Below are 23286 nucleotides of genomic sequence, written 5' to 3'. Positions count from 1 at the left end.
ATCTTACTTTAAGAAACCTGTTTTTTAAAATAAAATAAATACATAAGTGTGTCCTTAAGACCTCTGCTCTGCCTCACAGGGTTTGATTTCAGAAGCAGAGTGCTCCAGTGGAAGAACCAAGGGTGCCCAACTTCTTTGAAAGCATTGTTGTCCTTCTCGTTGATTCTTCAGTGACAACGCACTGCAAAACTTCAGCTCTCTGTTTGTGAGCTGTTAAGCCCCTCTCGTATCGTGATGATGGAGATAAAGGAAGTAAGCAAAACGGTCTGGTTATAAGAAGCAATAGCCTCCTGCGCTTTACAGGCTCTTCCTGCTCATCGTGGCAGTGTAGGCGTACCTTTCAGAGGTGTATTGAGGAATGAGTTTAAAACCAGTCTCATGCCCTCCCTTGGGGCAAAATGTGTATATATTTGGTAGACAGCGGGAAGTCTGTTTGTTGCTGTGCTCTGTGTTCGTGCAAAAGAATGATCATAGTGTCATGAGAGTTGCTAGGTATGCTTCTCAGACATATTTTCCAGCTTTCATCCATTGCATCACTCATTGATTTGTGAGCGTGCTTAACAAATTGAGGAATATGTGGTGCCTTTAGCCTAAAGCGTTCTGTGCCATTAGTTCAGGGTGAGATGTTCTGATCTCCGTGAATGGAAATGAGCCAGTGCCATGTTAATGTATGCCTAATAAAAACTTGTATTCAGAAGAGAGAATAATTGGATGCAGCCTAAATTCCTGGAGTGCAAGGTATGGACTCGCCCTATCAGTGTAATGGTATCTTGCAACCTGAACTGCTAGTGGAAAATAGTGGTATTAAAAGATTATTCCACAAAGGGGTCTCAGGGGACCTCTGTGTCCGGTGTGTGCGTGACGCTGTCTTCCAAGGAAGCTTAATTTGTAAGATTTGTGCTGGTTACCTTGCTTTTTCTGCCCTTTCCTGAATGAGAACTGTGCGTTAGCATATGCTTAGCAGGCATTTTTCTTGCTGGTTTATATTACGTACAAACATGGAGATGGTTGGGTGAATTTTCAAATGCACTCCGCATTGGTCAAGCTCTGGTCCCACTACAGTCTCTGCAATAACAGATCTGATAATACCCAGCTCTTACATGGTGGATTTCCACAGGAAACCAGAGCCAAGTGCCTTGAAAAAGCACACCTTTAACTGACAAGTTCTTCCCCCTTCCCAGATCTCTAAGGAACGATTCTTTCCCATAGAGATTTCACAATGTGTTAAACTGCTTTTATCATTACTCTTTGCTTAGCATTCTTGGGTCAGTTTTTCAGCAGGTTGCTTGCTCCTGGTTCTCAGGTAATCCTTAAGCAGGTCATTTTTAGCGGTGTCCTATAAGGGTGGCCAACCTGCCGCATGCCTGTCTCAAGTAGCACGGGTAGCTTCTTTGCATGGTATGCACCAGAGTATGGAGGGCAGAAAGCAGAGCAGCAGATCAGGTATGCAGCAAATTGAGAAGGGAAAGGGATCAGAATTGGTATCCAGGAAGGGAGTGGGACTTAATTTGTGGTACATCTGCTAAAAAGATTGGTCTGTACTGTCAACATGGGTCTTGTCTCAGTTATGTGCAGTGCCTGGCAAAACAGGACCCTAGTCCTTAGAAAGGCCTGTGAGGGTCACTGCAATTCAAATGCAACCCTGAAACGAGTCTTAGTCTTTACATATTAGGACTGAAAGAGAGCTCAATTAAACTAAAATTTCTTTCAAAAGCACCAGCAAAAGAAGAAACGTAGTGGCACGCAACAGAGAAGAGAACATTTCACTCCGGCCACTGTTATATTTCATGTCAGCTTTTATAGCGCGCTGGCATAAACTTCCTCATTTTCTTTATAATGTAATTGCATATGTCTTTGCCGTGAGACATAAAGCTGAAAGATCTACCCAACTGTGGTCACAGGGGATCCTACCACAGTTCTTGCCAGTGCAGACTTGTTAACCAGGATGTCCTGGCTAATTTCCAGTGTGGGCAATTATACTTTACCAACCTTCAAATTATCCAAGTCGTAGCTAACTGAGCTTTTTTCTTTGCTCCCTATCTTATAATTTTGCATGGGACTGCTGTGCAACAATTGCTTTGTTCTGTGTCCAAAGTACCTCTTTCAATGGTGAGTTTAAAAACGCCTCTCTGTATCGCTGGCCAAATCTCACCGTCTTATTGCGAGCTGATTTTGTTCAAACCTAGCTGCTTGCCATCAAGAGGCTGCATGAGACACTGAGGCTTTTAAAGTAAGTTTCTAGACCTCACCAGTTGTAGGGAAAAGCTTGAAACTGGGAAGCAAGGGCACCCTGTAGGATCCAAAACAAGAAAGCAAATAAAAAGAACCTCAACTTTGTTATATTTAACCTAATCTCAGGATTTTTTTTTAATGCTTTGGTTTGGCAACACTGACATCACCAGAGCTTGTTGGCATTATTCTGGTTGAAAGGGTTTCAGAGGGTGAATCATTAGCAAGCTTACATTTAAAAGAGTATCCTGGTCCACCTTGTAATTTCCCATTAAACATTTAGTAACAATACTAGAAGTCATAAAATGCAAGTTATAATTTATGAGCAGCTTCTGCTTTTGTACCTGGCTTTGCCACATGCCCCCATTTTGCAGCAATGATTTTAAGCACAAGGAGGGATCTGAATTATCTCGTGCAGTACAGCAGGAAGATAATGTCTCCTCACTTCAGGCCGCATGCTTTATCAAAGTCAGCTGCGTATAAAGAGTACCTTTGTGTCACACAAGGCCCAGTACTGGGAGGTACTGCGTGCTTGCAACTTCTGCTGTATCCAGTGACTATCAATGATGATATTCAGCATCCCGGGGCTGAGAGCACTCAGCGACATGTCTGCCATTCACACGGCATCCTAAGAGCTGTGCTCACACGATATCCCAATGCACCGTCACATCGCCATCTTGTCTCCAAAAAAAAATGCTGAAATCTCAACCTCGTGCGATTTTTTTTTTTTTTTTTTTTTACTTCTTTGCTCCTAATGCAGTTCTTAATAGTGTATTACTGCATCCCTCCGTGCTAGCTCATCTCACAACGCCATATTGAAAGCAGTGCTTGTGGGATGTATACCTGGTACTCCAGAATGGCATTCAGGACTCTGCAGTGGGATTGTGCTGGGAATACGCGTACGATGGTTAATGAAGGCATGATTATTCACATACTTCATTTGAGTGCACGGCTTTGGGACTGCAAAAGGGGTATGCACTTATCTGGACCGAACGCAAACAGCACCGATTTAAGCACACGGTGATGTCAGTGCTAGTCCTGATTAAGCTCCCTCCCTTTTGATGGCTTTTGGAGGGTTGCTATTAGAAGCCCCGAAGGATGCGGGGAGAGCGCAGAGGAGCTCGCCAGCTACCATCACTTTCAAGGAGCTCTGACAGCTGCTTGCTTTACTTCTGGCTCTGGTTGGGGCTGCAGTAAGGTCCAAAACTGACTCTTCTGGTTAGGACACAGCTAAGCGGGGTACGTTTCCATTACAAAGCAGGCAGTGGGGCTGAAGGAGGCGCCGCAGGAAAGCAGTTTACCGAAGATTTATGCTGTGTATGCAGGTGACCCATATTTGTTCCCAGGTAGGCGAAAACAGGCAAGTGGTTGGGACTGGCAGTGTTGGAGGCAGTCGTGCCTTGAGCTGGCGAGTGGGGAAGCAGAGCGCCTGAACTCACCGCTGTTTCACAGGCAAGGAAGGGCCCCAATCCTCCAGCTGATCCCACTTGGGGAAGGATCAATGTTCCCCTTCCCCTTGGAATTAGGCTGTTTTTTTACCATTTTTCCTGGCTTCAGGAGATGTTTTGAGAGGGGAAATTTAAAAAAAGCTCAAAACGGTTGGAAATTTTCCGCCTGCTTGGCAAGGGCTACTTGCTCACCTCCTGCTACTGAAACATAGAAAACGAGGATTGGAGGGGACCTCAGGGGGTCTAATGCAACCCCCTGCTCCAAGCAGGACCAGCCCCAGCCCCAGCCAGATCATTGCAGACAAGGCTTTGTCTGCCAACAACCTCCAAGGGTGGAGAGAAGCCCACCTCCTCTCTGGTAGCCCCTTCCAGTGCTTTACCACCCTCCTCCTGGGCGACTTTCCCGCATCGCTTACTAAAACTCCCACCCAGCTTTTGGGACAGCTGATCTCTTTTGGGTAAATCTGGGACATATTTGGTTACCCTGTAGGTCTGAGACAAAAAGAAATGCAAAAGTATACAACTCTTGGTTCAGAGATGATACCTGCTATTAGATCAATGGAGAAATCACAAACAAAAAAGATCTTTTTCTGCAACTTTCGGGCTCACGTGCCCTTCCGTAGGCTCAGAGAAAATTAAAGATGGTAAAAAGTCCCTGTAGGTAGAAAATAAACTTCATTTTTTGTGTGCAAAAGTGAGGTAGAAAATAAACTTCTTTTTCACAGATTGTAAGGCCGGAAGGGACCTCAGAAGATCATCGGGTCCAGCCCTCTGCACCAAGCTGAAAAGACAACGACCAGCAAGGGGACGGTCCAGCCTCCTCTATAAACTTCATTTTATGCATGCAAAAAGTGACGTAGAAAATAAACTTCATTTTATAAGCTTCATTTTATAAGCGCAAAAGTGAAGTTTATTTTCTGCCTATGGGGACCTTTTAGCATCTTTAATTTTCCCTGAGCCTGAGGAAGGGCGTGTGAGCCCTAAGGCTTGCAGAAAGATTTTTTTTGGGCGATGTCCTAGTTGCTCTAATAACAGGTTTCGTCTGTGAACCAAGAGGTCTAGATTTTCGCATTTCATAGCTTCATAGATTGCAAGGCTGGACGGGACCTCGGGAGATCATCGGGTCCAGCCCCCTGCACCTGGCAGGAAAGATTTCCTTTTGTCCCAGATACACCCAAAACAGAGATCAGCGGTCCCAACGGCTGGGTGGGAGTTTTAGTGCGAGTTGAGGGGAAAATTCCCCAGGAGGAGGATGGTCAATATCCCAGATGTACATATTACATTACATTACACACCCCAGATACACCCAAAACAGAGATCAGCGGTCCCAACGGCCGGGTGGGAGTTTTAGTGAGAGATGAAGGGAAAATTCCCCAGGAGGAGGATGGTCAATATCCCAGATTTCCGTACTATACTACACTAAATATCCCAGATTTCCCCCCAAAAAGAGATCCGCTGTCCCGAAGGCCGGGTGGGAGCCTCAGTGAGAGACGAGGGAAAGTCTCCCAGGAGGAGGGTGGTAAACGGCCCAGATTTCCCCCCAGGCAGCTCAGCTCAGCCTCCCCCGGGGCGGGTGGGGGAGCTGGGCGGTTTGGGGAAAGACGAAGCGCCCGCGGAAGGCGGCGCGGGGCCGTGCGCGCCCCGGGAGGGGTGACTCAGAGCCGGCAGGGCTGCGCCTTTAAATGTGTCACCTCAGCCCTGGGCCGGCGCCGCCTCCCAGTGCGCCTGCGCCAGCGCTCGCCGTCCTGCGCCGGGAGCCCGCAGAGCTTTGTGTGCGGCGCCGGCTCCCGCATCGCGTCGCGGCGCCCCGCGCCCCCCGCCCCCCGCCGCGTTCCGGGGCTTAAGGCGCCTTATTTAAGGTGGACTAGCGCTTAAGGTGGAAGTCGGTTATTTCTGGACGGCGGGCTGGCTGGGGGCGCGCGGGGAGCTCCCTGACAGGATGGGGCAGGAGGCCTGTTAGCCAGGGAGCCGGCTCCTTCCCTGCTGAGGATGCCCGCGTCCCGCCCGCCCTCCAGGAAAAGGCAAGCGGAGCGGCTGGGAGCCTCCTGCCAGATGCGCGCCGCCCGCCAGATGTGGAGCGGGCAGCTGTTCCAGCGGGGCGCCAGCTCCTGATCCGGCTCCAGGAGGGGGGGGCTGGGGTCTCCTCTGCGCCTGCCCCCCTACCCCTGCTGCGGGCCGCATCCTGCCGCCCACCCGGGACGCTTCGCCGCCCGCGCCGCGCCCAGCCATGGAGACCGTGGGCAAGTTTGAGTTCAGCAGGAAGGACCTGGTGGGGCACGGCGCCTTCGCCGTGGTCTTCAAAGGCCGGCACAAGGAGGTGAGCGAGGTCCCGCGCCGGGGGCACGTCCCGGCGGCGCTCGCCCGACTCCCTGGAGAGTTGTGGAGCCGCCGGGTTCGCCCTGGGGTGCCCCCGGGGTCCCCCAGAGGAAAGCGGGGCTGAAAAGCCAGCACCAGGGTGCAGCGGCGAACCCCTCGTACGCTGGCGTCCCATGGGTCGCCTGTCCTCCAGGCCGAAATTGGGCCCGGAGCCTCTTTACTTTGAAAGCAATGTCTGGAGAGGTCGCCGGGTTTTTGTCTAGGGCTGCTGAATAGGAGCAAGCTAGCTGGCCCCTCGTTAAAGCCCCGCTGCCCAGAAGGCCTTTATTTGCTCCCATAAGAGGATCACTGTCGTGTAAAGTAATAACCCAAATCCAGACCTTGGGGGTTGTGGCTTTTATTTGTTTTGCTTGTCTTTTCGGAGCCGACCAGCGTCGTTCGGGAAAGGGCAAGTCCGAGCAAGTCTGGGCGGTGGGTCGCAGATGCCAAGTATGCCCCGGGTGACCCTTTTATTGGGCATGATCGTAACCTGGGAAAGGAACTGAAGAGTGAAATGTATACTTTGCTTATTTGTTTTTACATAAATGTTTAACTTGCAGAAGCCTGAGGTGGAAGTAGCCGTGAAATGTATTAACAAGAAAAACCTTGCAAAGTCGCAAACTCTGTTGGGGAAGGAAATCAAAATCCTTAAGGTAAATGCGGCACAAGGTGTTTCATAACCACCCTCCTCTGAATTTTTGCTAGAGATCCTCTCTTGTTCCTGGCTCATCATTTCCCTTCTTGTGGTTTTTTTTTTTCCCCCCCTAGGAACTGAAACATGAAAACATCGTTGCCTTGTATGACTTTCAGGTAATGCATCTAAATAGGGCTCATGTTTTTGAGTTGGGGCTGGGAGGTAAGCTAAAAAGGGTGACGCTTGCACTTTTAACAGATGTTGTACTACATGGTTTTTGGAAAGAGTCCCCCTTTATGGGCTAGAGGAATGTATGAGTGTGTCTGAGCAAGACTTCTTGCGTGTAATTGTATCCTAAACCACAAAACTCTCCTGACTTCTGGGGTGGGGGGGACTCTGCTTTGCTAACTCCCTTGGGTGCCGTGCGGTTTGGGGTGGCCGGATTGGTGTCTTGTAGCATTATTAGCAGTGATCAATAAAGGAGGAATTGTGTACAATGCTAGTAGTTCAGGTTGGGATGCCTGCACAGATGCATTCCCTCCTCTTAATCGTACAATAGTTTGTAGTTTACCTACCCCGTCTATAAAAATATCTGACTTCTGTTACCTGCCACTTCGCAGAGATTTTTATTTACACTTTATCCGGGTCCCTGTGGCTTTCAGTGTGTGGTAACCCGTTGCAACAGACGTGTATTTTTAGCTGGCTGTGGTTTTCCTGCGGGGGGAGAGGGAGAAGGCAGGGGGTTATTTTTTTACAAGGTCAGTTTTAAAGATCCCCCTATAGCAAGGCAAGTCTTGATCTTAAGGACTGTTTTCAGTTTTTATCCAGTGACGTTTTGCATGGACTTTATTATAAAGAGCCACTCTGGCTGCCTAACTGCTCCTGGGGCAAGTTTTGGGGCGGGGTTTGCCTGTTCTACCGGTGGTGTTTTTGGTGGCAGTGGGCTCCCAGCTATAAAATGGCATCCTTTTGTGAGCCTAGTCAGTGTAGACATACTGCTGGCTTCTTCTAGAGGCCTGACAGCTTTGTGGGTCGCTGTCTGCCTTGTCATGCCACCTAACACCCCAGGGTTGTTTTTGTTGCTTATCTGGGTTTTACTGCCCTGTCTGTGGTATCACGTGGCCTCCAAGGCTCCTTGTTTGTTGACATTCCTCCTGCCCTCCCCGATTGGTTCAAGCAGCCCTTTGCGTCACGGGGGGGGGCGATGAGATCCCGGCTGGTCGGTACAGGCTGCCAGCAGTGGCTTCTGGGGGACGCAGTCCTGGGTGCTGCACCCTGGCGCTAGCTCGCCACTCCTGCGCTTTGCAGGCAGGACTACAGTACCCACCGGGCATCCCGAGGGTCTCGGGGCTGCATGCTGCAGAGGAGAGAGTTATTTTGGGTAAAGTAGTCAGGAAGCCAGGCTTTCTGTGCCAGATTCTTTTTAAAGGCAGATGAGCATATTTTTTTTCTGACTTGGTGGGGGATTTGGGAGGAGGGTTAGGCTGCAGACCTGTGCCTTGGGCCAGACACCACCTGTCTGGCTGTAAACCTGTTTACAGGATGCGGGGATGGGTGCAGGGCCGTAGCGTGCGTAGCCTCCCCCTGTCTCTCGAGCTGCAGCTATGGGCATCCACAGAACATGCTGCTCCCAAGACGGACCATGTGTAGATGTGCTCCTGGGTAGGCTTACTGCACAGTATTTTTTTGCTGCACAGTAAGCTTACTTCGACTTAATAGCACATGTAGCGGCCTTTGTCTAAGGTAATTTTCATCATCACAGCCTCACTGGAGAGTTGAGACTCCTTATCTGCTAAGAACTGCTGCCCACAGGGCTTTTTCCATCTATTGACCCCTCTGTGAAAGCCTATGAAATATGAACTTTCATTTCTACCCAGAAGAACTTTTACAGTCTTTTCCCTGATGCTTGATGAAGGGTGTTTGTGCCCCAAAGCTTGCAATTTAAAGATTTCTTGCAAGAAAAAAAAAAAAATCTTGTTGGTCTTGTAAAAGAGATCACCTCTGTCCACAAGCCCTGATAGCACATGTAGGCACACCCTACCTCTTTGCAAGTGGGACATGAGGTTGTGGGTTCTCTGCATTTTTGAAAGTCTTTGTTCTTCTTGCCCCTGAAGCACTTCCTCTGAAACCTCTCAGTCAGCAAACCTGCATTTGCTTCCCTCTCTCTGTACGTGTCATCAGTTTTAAACTCTGGGTTTAGCATCGGTGTTCCTCCTCCCTAGGAGGGGCATGAGAGAGGGGGTGATTCAAAATAAATTTCTGCTGAACAAAGAATTTCATAATTGGCGTGGTGGAGCTCTTGAAAGACACTGCAGTGAACTCCCGTGGCACTGGAATGGAAGAGGAGTTGACGGATGCTGTGGCCAAGGTGTAAGACTTGAGTTAAGTCTGGATTCAGTGCTCTGCTTTGCCAAAGACTCTCCTTTGACCTGGGGCGGGGTGGCTAACCTTCTTAACTCAATTTGGAAGGATTGGCCTAGCTGGGAGCCATGCTGCAGGGCTAACTAAGCATTTCAGTGCCTCTGATGGAGGGTACCCCATAGGCCAAAACCCTGACTTGTGCACACATCAGGTGTGTTGAAATGCAGAATGTGTAGGATTTGTTGAAGTGAAATAGGCTTGGAAAGAGAGACCATTAAAGAACTCAACCTGCATTTGGGTGGGAAGTACCCATTTCATTTCAGGATTTCCTTTTGGGCCCTGTCTTTTCTAAGAGGAAACTGGGTTGCTTCACTTCTGTTTCCCCTTGAACACAGCTAGTTGCAATCCACTGGGCCTTTTATTTTTCATGCCTCATAAAACTGGCAAGACTTTGTCCTGAATGTTGAATCTCATTGTTACTGTGATGCTATAAATAGTTTTAGCTTATCTTTATGCTGCTTTGTGGGCTTAAAAAAAATTTAAGTTGCATTGCTGCAGTGTGTTTTGTTTTCTCTTTGCCTCTTTTTTTTTTTTTTTCACTTCTTTCCTTTTTAACACACAAGAAAATAGCTGACAGAATCGGTGTGGGTAAACCACTGAATGCACCCAAAGCTGCTATTCTCTGTATGTTGGGGTGGGTTTTTTTCCACCCCCGTGAAGTTAAAGTTTGTGAAAACAAGTCCTGACATAATGCTTGATTCATTATGTAATAAAACGTTGAGTTATTCCAGCTGGAGTGTTGTAGCTGTGACATTTATGTGGCTTACTTCTGTTATTTACCCCAGAAAACTGCTGTGCTTGCTCTTGATGACCTGGCACCACAGAGCTGTGTGCAACAAGAACGACAGAGTGGCAAGACCCTTAATACAGTAGTGCTGATGGGGCAGCATCTGACTTTTTGGGGGGCTACAGGGAAGTATTTAACAACAGCTTCTGCCTCCGAATGGTCTCACAGATGCCCTGTTCTAGGCTCATGTATCCATGTTATCAGCATGGTGTCAGGAGTGCAATGGGGCACCCCATATCTAAGAAGATGCAATCAGGTTTTGCCTTAAACACACAAGTCTGCAAGCACATACAATGCAGAGTTGTGCTGCAGACTTATCCCCAGACCAGCAAACAATGGATAAGTCAGTGGGGGGTGATTTGCTGTATGAACACTAGCCCTCGGGTAATATGGTATTGGAGCCATGCAGGGCCATCAAGAAGTTCTTTCAGAAAGGACAGTGCATGGCCCTTTGTCTCCTTGATCTTTTGGGGTCATACGGATTATTGCTGCTTTTTTTTTAAATAGCAATGGAGTGTGGCACATCTGGTTTCTAGTGCACAGTGCCAATCTGCTCATTGTATTATGGAGGTCTTCCTTAAGAGTTACTCTGGGAAACAATGGTCTTGAGCATCTTTTGAAAGGGGGTTGGAGGGGCTGTCAGTTTAGGCCAGGAGGCGAGGTTCATCTAGAGAAGAGGTTCTCAAACTGGTCCACAGACCACCACTGGTCTGTGAGCCCCATTCAGGTGGTCCACAGAAAGGTGACCTAAGGCTAAAGCTGACAAACATTGCACCCAATTTTCCAGATCTGTGCTCAAAAAACGGGCACATCCATCACATTAGAAATGTAAGACTACTGATATTAAAATATGAGTTGTATGCTTTGATTTGCAGAACAAAAAAAGTTTCTAAGTGGTCTGCCAAGACCCTCAGCAATTTTCAAGTGTTCTGCAGGGGGAGAAAAAAGTTTGTGAACCACTGATCTAGAGACAGGGATTTTAAGGTGTTTATGGGGTCCTGCTGTTGCCCGGTGGTCTGGGACATGAACAACTCACCAGTCCTTTTATAGGGAAGCATTTGCTCTGCATTGCCTACTTTTCTCCCTTTTTGTTGTGCATTGTAGTAAGACATGGGTGGTGACCTTCTTCCCTGGTAGTGGCAGCTGTGGAGTAGGGGTATGTGTGCATCTTTTGCTTGTGACGTGCTGGGGTGTCCCTCAAGCTGGGATTTTGAGCTATAGAAACACGGCGCGTTAGGCTCATGCAGGACATGCACACAGTCATACTGTTACTCCACAGAGGGGACTGGCTTCAGCAAGGGTGAGTTGTTATAATTTTCAGTGATCTGGTAAATCCATCACAGCAGCACCAGGCACTTCACAGTAAAAGCGGCCATCACTTGATAACTCAGTTTGAGCAGAAACACTACCTTATGTGACTTGCCTAGAGTGTGTCAAGTGCATATTTGTTTGACTAGCTTCTGGGGGAGCAAGGACATGGCATCACTGGAGCTGATGGAAAGGTAGCAAACTGTGTGCTTCATCAGTGGGCTGATGTCCCTGGAGTCCAGAGAGCCTTGCTTTCCCTTCAAGCATGTTTAACAGGGTGCAGAACAGCAGAATGGCAAGCTATAAGAGGAGGTCCCGGGTCTGGTCGATCACTAACTGAATGCAGTATCTGAAGGAGCGGAGCCCATGAAGAACTACCTCTTCTCCTGGAGTCCTCTTGCTAGGCAGAAACAACTCATGACCAGTGGAATTAAAAGCCGCGAATCCAAGATCAGCACAGGAGCCTGAGGTTTGTGCTTTGCTGAGAGGAGGTGATCCAGTGAGCTACTGTGACTGGTTGCCTGTTTCTGATGTATGTCATCTCCCCCCCGCCACCCTTTCAGCACCCCTCCCCAGCTTAAGGACTTCTGAAGCTTGTGCACTGTGATTGATTGTCCTTGGGCTTGCCCTCTTGTTCCTGTTGCACTGCTTATGAGATCCTTCATGATGTTGGACAACTCTAGCACCTGCTGCGGTGCCATCACTGTGCCTGGCAGCCTCATGTGCCAGTTAACACCAGGTCTTCTGCTCTGTGGGTGGACTTCTTGGTAGTTGTGTTTTTGGAAACAGGACTCCACTATGGCATGTGAGATCACTAAGGAGACAGTCCATGGTTGGGAGATGGCCCTCCTGAAGTCATTCAGGGTGCCACTTCAAATCCTCCTCTGATTCTTTTCCTAAGTGCAGTTGGCATATTGCCTTGTGAGCGGGCATCACATTGCCTCTCTGAATTGCAAAGGAATACGGTTTATGCCTGTGCTAGGACTCCTAACGGTAAATTCCTGATGTGTATATCAGCAGCTGTGCAAGTGGTCACTAAAGATTTAATGCTGAAAAACTAGGTAAAGCTTCCATGGTTTTGTGGAACAAGACTGAGGCCACTGCATTGTAATTACTCCTGTTACGGGGCTATAGCACATGGATTGATTTTTATCTTGTGGGGCCTGCAAATAATACTAGTTCTCTTAGTTAACTATACTCTCTTGAGGACCAAGAAGATCTCTAGCCAATATGTCCACTAAAAATAGACCTCTGAATTGTGAAGTGGTATTTTTAGAAGGAGTGGCCTCCTCGCAATTCTAGTTGTGACCACTCCTTTACTCACCATGCTCCTAGAGTCGCGTTACGGGGCCTTGGACATGACATGATTCCCACATTACAGAAGAGCTGCTGGCATGGAAAGTGCATCATCTCTGAAGCATCCACGTGAAAAAGGCAGTGGTATTCAGACTATAATGGGAAAGATTAGGGGTTGTTTCCCAGGAGTAATTGGAAACTGGCACATGGTTGTGTTTTGAATTGGATGGCAGAGTTCTAGTTACTGCAGAGGTGCTGCAGTTAAAATCTGTCAGCATTTTCATTATAAAAATTTCCACTGAGTTCCCTGTGGTTTGACTGTAAACACTTGGTGGGTGGGATAGGGCAATTGAGAGTTGGAGGGCAGACAGCTCTCTATGGTATAAATCTCAGTGCGTATTGCTTAGTCCCTCTGTCCTCGTGGCAGTGGGGAAAAAACCTCCGATCTCTGGAGGCTCAGGTGCCTATTGTGGCTTGGAGGATAAGGAGACAGACCCTGAAGTAGAAGTTACTGGATCTAGAATAAAAGGTGGTTGGAAAGTTTTCATGTTGTTTGACTTCGGCCTTTTGGTTTGGTGGAAGAGCCACCTCTCCAGCCCACCAAAAAAGCCCGCTAAATAGTGAAGTGGAGGCAGCGGATGCGTGAGAAGGGTGTCGTCTTGTTATTCACTAAAACATGTTTAATTTGCTTCTATGGGAAATGACTGCCAAAAGTAACTGGGTGAAATTGGATCTAAGTTTATACTGATATAAGAAAATATGTAGATGCTGTCTGGCTTCCTGTAGCATAGTTATGTTTTGATGGTCTAGTCAACAACCCAGTGAAATCAGGGGGAAGATTCGTCTTTGTTCAATGGATTGGACCCTATGACAGGAACATGCAATGAGGAAAAAAGCACTGCAAAAGTGAATCTTAATACTCAGAGGAGCAGTATTCAGCGAAGCCCATGAGTGGGAAGGAAACTGACTGGTTTCTGCCTCTTTCAACATGGACTGAAAAGGAGAAGAGCCTTTATCTTAAAGACGGAGCCTGTTTTTATTGTTATTATCGTGTGCCACCCCCCTACCCTGAAAGTGGTGTTTTCTTTATAGTGTATATAGCTTTCTTTTTTTCAAATAAAGTGGAAAATTAAAGAAGTATGAAAGTTGCACTCTTCAAAAAGCAGCTTTTTGCAAGGTACTTGTGCGTTGTGGAATTAAACATAACAGACTGTGTGAAAAAACCCTTTTTTGAATGTTCTACTTTTTTTTTTTTTTTTCATGTTTAGGAACTCTTAATGATAAGACTATAAAACCAAATCCAAGTAAGAGTTCTCCCCTGAGAATTTGTGTTTAGGCTTGGAAAATGTTTTTGCTGTGAGATGTCTCAAGGTACAATAGGCGGGCCTTGAGTACTGCCTTTAAGCTTTACACCACCACTTCAGATACACTAGATGTTTTCAGTGTCTTTCCTTGATTGTTCCATAATGAAAATGGCTTCAAGAGAGCTGATGAAAATGAATTGAATCCAGCATCATGAATATCTCTAGGCAGAAACATTCGGTCTGGATAGCTAGATCACCCAGCTGCCATGGAGCCAGTTGGTGAGTTAACATCAGGACAAGAGGAATTAGGTCAGCTGAGCTAGTGTCCTAGAGATCAACCGGACATTAAGCATCACTTGTAGGGAATGAAAGATGCTGTATTTAAAGTCCGGGGAGAATTTATTTAGCAAAGCATTTTACCGTGCCAGGGAAGAAAGACCTTCTTGCCAGCACACATCCATTTCCATATACCCATGAGGTGCCAGCAACTTGGTTATTAATCTAATGGGAGGCTTTCAAGCTAACTTATGATTTTTGTTTTAAAATTTTAGTTGGCACACGATGGCCTCTATGACACGGGTAGCAAAAATCAGCCATGACCTACTAAGAGCATGACCTCTTCCATCTCATCCTTTGGTAAATGGTTGCAGATGTAAAGCTATATCATCCTCTGGCTTCTGACAGCTCTCTTCTGTGAAGGTCCTGACTTTTTTTCCGAGACTCTTTATTTTGCTCTTTGCACCGTCTAATACCCAGTATTTTCTATGGCATCGCATGCATTTGTTTTCTGCTTTTAAACCAAGTGTGGAGTAAAAAAGGCATCAAAGATAGTCACCCAGTCGCTTCCCACAGACAGTCCAGTGAGTTGGGACGTCCGTTTCCTATAGGGCTTCCAAATAGCTTCCATAACAGAGCGGATTAAACTACTTAAGGCTTCAAGTTTGTAAGTCAAAAGCCTTACGGAGTGTTACTAATAAGGCTTTGTCCATTTGTGATATGTAAAAACGGACCTCCCATGCAGATGGCTTTGTTCACCTTTGACTATGCCCTTGTGTGTCTGCCGGTGAGCCATTTCAGTACGAGGGAAAGACAAGTGGGAGAAGCTGACCAATACTAGTGTCAGGACACCTGGTTTTTCTGCTACTGCTGTATCTTGTGTAGCCATTTAGGCCGGTACAAGACTGGTCAGTCCCAGTCTGACTGGGTAGTGTTCTGCACCGATGTGAATGACTGGTCAGAGATGTAAGGTAGCAGGTGCCAATCCCTTAATGTTCATCCTATATCTTGAGCAAAGTGGCATCACTGGAGAGAAGCAAATGGGCTCTCTTTAGCTTCTGTCATCACAGAATTACCCTTTTAAGGAAGGGCTTTCAGCCCAATTTTAAATGTGCTCTTGTCTGAGTGGGGCAGTATTCTGGTATACAAATGCTGAAGTTACTGCCTGCAGAAGCTTCTGAGATGTAATCTGTGTTTACTAGCAAGCCAGTAGCTGGAGTAGGAGCAAGGTGCACCATGAAGCAGGGCATTGCTGCTTTTTCGCTCTAAATAAAATGTCTTGCCTCCTTGCATAGCTGCCATAATGACTCTACGGTGTGCTCTCAAATCTGAATGCCTCTGGAATAACTGGCCAGCTTGGGTACCATTTGGTGGCATGTTGGTGCCTCCCAAGGTGATGCCTGGCTCCTGCAAAAAACAACTTGCTTCCCTTTCCCAGCAAGTGTGGGGCCTTCAGTTCTCTCTGGCCCATGTTTTCTCCTACACCCAGTTGCTCCATGTTTCCTCTGTCTCGGTGTGTCAAGACTTCATGTGTGGGCTGTTGTTGTGGTTTGTCTCTGTAGAGGTGTCTCGGATGTAGCTTCCTTGAGGGTTTGTTCTGTGAAAGGCCCAGGCTTCATCTAAGGGATTAGCATTATTTTTCTGCTAGGCTTCTGTGAATAGCTGTGATGTTGACTGGAGCATCTTCCCAGGATCATTTGACCCCAACAGGCTTTCCTGCCCATGTGCATGGGGGCTGACCCTGATGACCTGGAAGGTCCCTTCCAGCCCCTAACAACTATGAAACCATGTTATAAGGAAGTGCTGATTGAGTCAGGGGCTGACTGTAGTTTTTACTAATGGGTCAGACTGGGTTTGTATGGGATGGTTTGGATAGGGATGATCCTGCCTGTGGTTGGGGGTGGACAAGATGACCTCTGAAGGTCCTTTCCAGGCCTACTTTTCTATGATTCTGTGAAATTTTGTCCAGTTGCTGAACCAGGCATACGTAGTGGTTGACAACTCAAGGGATTTGTTCAAGTGCTGTTTGGAAACCTGCTGTGCTAGGAGTGGAGTATCTCCTCAATGGGGCTGTGGTACTTAAACAGGCTACCATGGTCTGGAGTTGTAAAGAAGGGAAAGGGAAACACACTTTTTTTTGAACAGAGGCAGTTCTGAAAGACTGGTATTCGGTGGGAAATGGCAGATGGTTTCCTTAAGGAGAACCGTAAGTGTCAGCCAGCTGGGGCAGCCCAGCAAGGCAGCAGCCTCTTGCTTTAATTTGGCTGTGCTGGCTATTATGCTGTCTTGCAAACAATAATTAAATGGGCATTAGTCTGCTTAGCCTGTTTTTTTTTTTTTTTTTTTTTTTTTCCAGCCGACGTGCAACCAGACACCAAGGACAGCTGCCTAGGGATCTATTTATTTGGAAGCACTTTCTCTCGCTTCGCAAAATCCACTTAGAAATGAGTGAATTGTTTTCCCTGTTGGGTTTTGGGGGGTTTTTTGGGCTGTGCTGTCTTGCCCATTTCTGAAGCCAAATGCATGGCAGGGGAGATCCTGGCTCTCCTGACCCTACAGTATTTTGTCAGGGGTTTGGTTGGAGGTAGAAGCACGGGCTGTCCGTGGCTGTGGTTTGTGTCCCTGCAGGTGCCTCTCAGTCCTGACCCTGTCCTATAAGATCTGGCACCAAGGAAGTGGGGTTAAAACTTGATATTTTTCTTTTTTTTTGAAGAACAAAAGCCCTGGCCCCCAGTATCTCTTAAGTTTGATGTCTGGCTATGAGAAGATGGTTTCTATTCAGCTTTTATTTTAAAGGGACGTTTGGAGTGTGTTGGTCATGCATCAGGGTAATAAGCAGTGCCTGTTTCACAGTGCCAGTCGCTGCCTCCCTTCCACACTGCAGAAGGCCTTGGAGCCTCTCCGAATGCATGAGCTGCCTAGACACCAGCAGCACACACCACCTGGCTCTTTCTGCCACATGTGGCCTATGCCAGAAGAAGGTGGCAGCCACGCTACCTGCTTCATATGGTCTTGCTAGCACGCGGGAACCTTGCCAGCTGTGCATCCGATATCCCAAAAGTCCTTCCCACGGATGGTGCTTCATGCTACCCTTCCTTTAACCTTTCTCTGGGTGCGGTGGACCGTCTGTGGTACCCTCCCAGCAAATTAGCACAGCGTTTCCTGCCCCCCCCCCCATTTCTTCTAAATGAATTTTTGCCTTCCTGCTCAGTACTATAATTTACTAAAAATATTGTGGAGTCCCTTTGTTGCAAGGGTTCAGCAGGGGAAGGGTGAAGCTTGGGTGACGTGTGTTTTGGAATAGAAGTGGAACTCGCTGTATGACTCGTTAGGTCAGAAGTCATATGAATACTTTTCCAGCTGTCTGCTTTATAGCGACTTGGGGGCAGGGGGGTCATTGATAAGTATCCCCATTAGTCAGGTTAATGCGTCTATTGTCTCTTATCTTGCTTCAGTTCAAATACTTGCGTGGGGTCAGAGTAATCCTGCATAAAACGTGAGGTGTGGTGGGTTTTTTTAAGAGCGCAGGCCATTCGGTTCAAACTCTGAGGCTGGGAAAAATCAAGTTGAAGCAATCAAGCCATTTAGAAACATTTCTGCCTTGTTTAAAGGTATAACAGACATTGTTATCAGGCCCATCTCCTAAATGCATTCGGTTGATTAAAAGGACCTCTAAGTTAACTGCTTGTTTTTTCAAGCAGCAAAAGGGCCAGTGGGTGGGAACTTCCTTTCCTCCCCTGACATGATCTAGAAGTCGCTCCCACATGTAGCTTGACCCCGAGCCAGGTGCTGGGGAGAGGTGGAAAGACAACTGCACCGTATGTTCCCAAGGCGTTCAGGACACCCAGGTCTGCCGACAAAAGGAGAGAAAGCCAGGTGGTTCAGAAACCATCTGCAGGGTTGTTGCAGAGTGCTGGCAAGGTAACATTAAGTGGCTTTATTTTTTTTTTTTTTCCCCTTATTCTTCCAAGTTCAGCCAGTCTCTTGCTTCCATGTTCCTTGTGTCCCTCTTGCAGGTCGCAGCTTGCATGCTGAGTTATATTGTATGCTTCTCTCTTTGTTGGTGCAGCGAGTGGGGCCTGTACGCTGCTGACTGTCTCTTTTTTTTTTTTTTTTTTTTTTTTTTTTTTTACTCTGCTGCCACTTGATCAGTTTGAGAGGCTGAGTTAAGAAAAGTTTTTTGGATCTGTTGTCTGAAGCACAAGAGGAGGGTCTCCCTGGCTCAAAGGAGCTCCTTTTGTACTTCAGCTCTACCTTTTTTGAGGTTGATTTTTGTGCCCACGTAATCCCTTTCTGCATGTGAGCAGGAGCATTGCATCTGGCCTCTGTCCACATCAAATGACTCTATCCATGGGAATAATGGGTTCGTTTATAGGACTGGTCACTGTTTATTCCAGCCAGGCTGGTGCAAAGTTGTTGTGAAATAATATGAATGAAATGATTTTAGAGTCTGTGTCTGTGTAAACTAATGTCCATCTTGACAAATCACCCTCATGCCAACTACAGGATGGCATAACCCACAAGTGGGTGAGAGATACAGGTCCCCCTCTGTGCTTCATCTGCAGAGAACGTAAGCCTTAGCCGGTGAATTTAGACTCCTGAATTCAAGATACAGCATCTCACAGTTTTTAGCCCTGGAGGTCTTTGGTTCAGTTCCCAATCTGTTGACCGAGGTGGTGGTTGTCACATTGGCATTTTGGAGGAGAGGCCTAGTATGTGCCTGGCATGAAGCTTGTTACCTCACTGGCAGGGTTTTCCCTCCCTTGATGTTGAGTTTGTGTTTGACAGTGCGGGAACTTTTAACAATAACAACAATACATCCCTTCCTGCTGACTGGCACTGTCTGGATTGTATAGCTGTCAAATACTTTTGCATTCCTTGAAACAGTGTGTTAATAAAGGATTTAAAAATCAGCCAGCAAGCACATGGGCGTATGTGTCAGTGTTGCAGGGTTTTTGTTTTTTCTTCTCCTGCTCTGAAAATGTATCGGGTTCTTTCTAGGAAAGGCAAGACAAGTTGTTGGATTAATTTGATTATTTTTGTCAGCCTCCCTGTTCTCACAGCCCCATGCAAACTTGTGCAAATGGTGCAGTATTGACTGTAGATGTCACAGGTGCAAGAATAATGAAAACTTTTTTTCTTTTTTTGATTTCTTTAGTATTGTATTCAGTCTGGCAGTAATCTGTCCAGGGGCCAAGATAGATTTCCTCTCTCAAAGATCCTCCTTCTGCTTCTTTCTCAAGCACTTGGGTAAGAGGATGTGAGAAGAATTCACTCCTGATGTGTCTGTTTCCATGCACACGCCCATACACTGTTTAAGAGGAGGATTATACAACCTTCCAGTTTGGGTGGGAAGGGAATTAAGGAGAACACAGGGTTATTAAACCTCACTGGCTTTAACATATGCCATCCAACGTTGTTTTTAAAAAATTTCAGCAGAGAGCTGTCCTACAACTTCTGCAGGATGAAAAAGTTTCCTTGCCTCTTCTGGAGCATGTGCACTGGTTTGTAGACAGTAAGGTCATTTCCCCCCCCCCCCCCGCATTTATTTATTTATTTATTTATTTATTAGTTAAAGAGCAACTTTGCTACCAGAGTCTGTACTGGGAGACCTAGAAATTGGGCAACAATCCAGGTGATTAATTGTCAACTTAATGCCTTTGGCAAGAGTGTTATGTATAATGCTTGTAGAGGAGTGGAGTAGGGCTACTACTGCATATTTTGGGGAATGAAGAGGTGAGGGTGTTGTTTTTTTTTATGCAATTTCCTTTTAGTATAGTTAATTTGGTGATTTAAAATATTAGCTCTGGCGGCCCTAAGGTATTAAACACGAGCAAGAGCCTGAAAGTGGTGTATCCTTAGCCCTTTTGGATATGAGCCTCTGCAAAGGAAGGATGAAGTGAAATGGCATTTCAGGGACCAAGTGTGAGCAAGTGAATTGGGCACATTCGCTTTCCTTTTGAGGATCCGAAAAGGTAGGGAGACCTAAAGTTTGACCTGGTATAATGAAATGCACTGTGGAGGGATAAAAGGGAAAGGAAATGGAGTTTCAGGTCTGAATTTCCAAGGAGTGATGATGAATGAGTTTAGAAGGAGAAAATATCAGGTCTCTTTCAAACTGTATAATCTACTGTCATGATGGAGAGTAGGTTATCCTCGAGTGTATGACTGGTTTGGTTCTGTAAAACTTCAGCAGGATACCCTGAATCTGCTGGTGTAGATGGGTTAGGAAGGTAAGAGTGGGAAGAGAGGAAGCTAAAAAGCCTCTTCCTTCATTCTTGGTAACAAAGTTGTAACTGCAAAGCTGCTCTCAGACCCACTTGCTTCATTGCATAACTCCACCCTTGATGCGACCACAAAACAGCAGCTCTTCATAAATTCTTAAACTTTTTTTTTTTTTTTTTTTGGATTTTAGCACCTAGGGCTTTGGAGAGACCACTTCATATTCCACAGCAGCTGATATTGTGTTGCACACAACCTTTGTGGGCTTTTCCATCAAACCTGATCTATGGCAGACGTGCCACGCTGCTTTCTAATGAGCTTTGAACTGACAACTGCTGGCTTAGAGAGGACTTGCAGGGCTTTCTCTCTTGCCTCTTTGTTAGGCTGGCATGCTAAAAGCATAAAAATCACTTGGTTTTTAGAGAAGCTGAATAGTATGTCTCTGTTCTCGCTATCCTGGTACTTATAGGGATCCAATCCCTGAAGCATTTGAGTAATTTGGAATTAAGTTGTACGTGTTCATCTTAAAAACCAAAAGCAAATGATGTCTTACTATGTATTATACCCCATTTCTACAAGCCTCAACATGGATTAAGATGGAAAACCAGCTAAACTGTACAGTACCCGCTCATTCCCGTCTTGCAGTGGTCTCCTCTTAATTTGCATACGATCAGTCCTCCGGTGGAAGAGGCTATTTCTATAATAATGAATTCAGTCTGTCCAAACCCTGCTAACCGTATGAGCACACACAGGCATGAAAACCGAGTGTCTAGCTCCAATATGTTCATTGCAGCTTGTCTAGACCTACCTAAGCCTGCTTTAAACTGGCCAGTTTGGGCATTGCTAGCAGTGCAGCTGTGGCAGCACTTGGGTTGCTGTGGGCTGCAAAACCCACCTGTGAAACTAGGCGCAAGAGGCTGCCTTCATCAAGCTTCCTGCTCCCACTCTGCACTGGTTATGGCAGGACATGAGCTAGCTCATGTATGGCTCCACGAGGGCAATTGCTGCAGTGCTTGATGCACCACAAAGCTTAGAAAGGTTTGAAGGCCTTGGTATGTTTAGAAGGCCCGAGATTTTCCACTTTAAGTCAATTCAGTGGGAGTTGCTGGGTTTTCATAACCCTTGAAAATTGTCCCTGAACGTCTTGTCGCTAGTTACATCAGAAGCTTGTGGTGGAGCTGGGAATTGTTTCTCACCCCACCTGATTCAGAGCCGTGCACGTCGGGCTCAAATGTTGCTTCTGCTTCCTTTGAGCAGTGTGCGGAAGCGGGTTAGATCCCACGTGTTTCTTTGAGATGCAGGAATTGAACCTGGCCTGATCTGTAGTTCTTATCGTACATGGAAATACAACCTGCTTTGGTGCCAAGTATCACAGAAACCTGCTTGAGCTGGTAGCAGGAGCTGCCGTACAAGCCTCAAACTGCTGGTCCCTGGGCTTGGGGAGCGCTTTGAACTAGGGAAGTGATTTGCATATAGGCTGTTAGGCCGTTGATCATTTGCATCACTTTTTAATGCACTGTTGTGCATTTGCATATATCAGCACCTTGGCTCCTTCAGCATGCCGGGTAGTTAAATATCAACAAAACTACACCTATATCTTGAAACCCTAAAGATATTCTCCACTACAAGTCTCAGTTGAAATAGCTGCAAGAACTGTTGGGTGGGGGTGAGCAAAGTATTGACAACAGAGTTAATTTAATACAGACTTGGACAGGTTATAAAGTCCTTTTTGAGTAGGAAGGGCTAAAATGAGATCAGGCGAGGGACTGGGGCTGCTTTGGAGCTATCATTTTGGGGGTGTGGATTTGGTACCTTTTTAGCCAGGTGCCCAGAGCTTGGAATAGAGCTGCTTTTGGAAACTGAAAACTATTGCCTACTCATTTTTTACAAACCCTCTCCTAGTTACCTTGCCTTAGTCCCAGCTGACCCTCTTTGCATCGTAATCATAGACCATAAGCGCTGTAGAGAGGCCACCAGTCAGTTGTACCGGCTTGCCTGGTGGAGCTGTGGTAAAGATCTTAAGCAGGGCCTTCAGTATCCTTGAGGGTGAGATGACAGGAGTGACTGCCTGGGCCAATGCAGAATTGTTATTACAAAGGTATTGCCTTTAGTGGGATATGTGGCCTCCAGGAGAGGAAGGATAACCCATTCTGTGACATCTGAACCTCTATGCTACACAAATGAGTGCGAATGTTAGATCAGAGCAACCTGTGCTTCAATCAGTAACAAATACTTGTTCTATATAAGTATTAATATTGGGGTTCTGCTCTGTCCCGTGCTTCGCCCCACAGCTCTGGTCTGCCCAGTGCTTTGGCAAGGAGGCCAGAAGATGGTACCATTGAGATGGCAAAGTTCCCATGCTGTCTGCCATAAGAAGCCAGTATTGCAGAACTGTTGTGCGTATAGCCCTCCCCGTTCCTGGCACTTCTCCATGAGATGCTGTGCGTAAAGACAGTATGCGAGGCTCAGTGCACGATGGTCGCAGCTGGGGACCGTCAGACAGAGCAGAGCACGGGGCAGACGTGCAGAGAACGGCTCTTGGTGTGGGCTTGGGTACAAAAGCTGGCTGTTGAGAAGTGCCACATGTTGACAGCGTGCTCTTGAACTTGCTGGGTGCTTAAAATATTTTATACGCATAGTTGTTTAGAAATGGGGGGAGGGGTCATAAGAAACCCTGGGAAACCAAGGTACAGAGTGGAACTCACTAGCTGTATAAACACAGCAAGATGTGAGATCAGATGCATAGGTGCTTTATTTGTATACGAGACCTCAAAATAGAGGCTGAATGCCCTCAGTCTCCTGGGATGTGCTGACTTCCTATATGCCCTTGCTTCCTGAGCTGCGGTATTGTTGGAATGAAGCACGGCCCAGGTCCTGTCTGGATTGTGGCTACCTGCTATGGGACTGATTCATTAGCTGCTCACGGGACTCCCTGACTTTTTAAAATCCACCTAGTAGGATTGGAAATGTCTCCAGTGAGAATCCCACAAGACTAACGTATATAAC

General features: G+C 46.7%; 1 protein-coding gene across 4 annotated transcripts in view; it reads left to right on the top strand.

Annotated features, from left to right (window-relative positions):
• Positions 1-5412: 5412 nt before the first annotated feature.
• Positions 5413-23286, top strand: part of ULK1 (unc-51 like autophagy activating kinase 1) — a 91752-nt gene continuing 73878 nt past the window's right edge. For 3 of the 4 annotated variants that reach the window (XM_090063056.1, XM_090063057.1, XM_090063055.1), the window contains exons 1-3: positions 5413-5994; positions 6593-6685; positions 6801-6842. In XM_090063056.1, the coding sequence (XP_089919182.1) occupies positions 5905-5994; positions 6593-6685; positions 6801-6842 (225 nt within the window). In that variant the 5' untranslated portion in view covers positions 5413-5904. Of the gene's footprint in view, positions 5995-6590; positions 6686-6800; positions 6843-23286 lie in introns of those variants that run through there. The other variant, XM_090063058.1, reaches the window with a different exon arrangement.

This window comes from Crocodylus siamensis, chromosome 9 (assembly GCF_052110815.1).
Source record: "Crocodylus siamensis isolate JL-2025a chromosome 9, ASM5211081v1, whole genome shotgun sequence".
NCBI lineage: Eukaryota > Metazoa > Chordata > Crocodylia > Crocodylidae > Crocodylus > Crocodylus siamensis.
The sequence above is the reverse complement of the archived record's forward strand: the minus strand, read 5'-3'. Positions and strand labels throughout refer to the sequence as shown.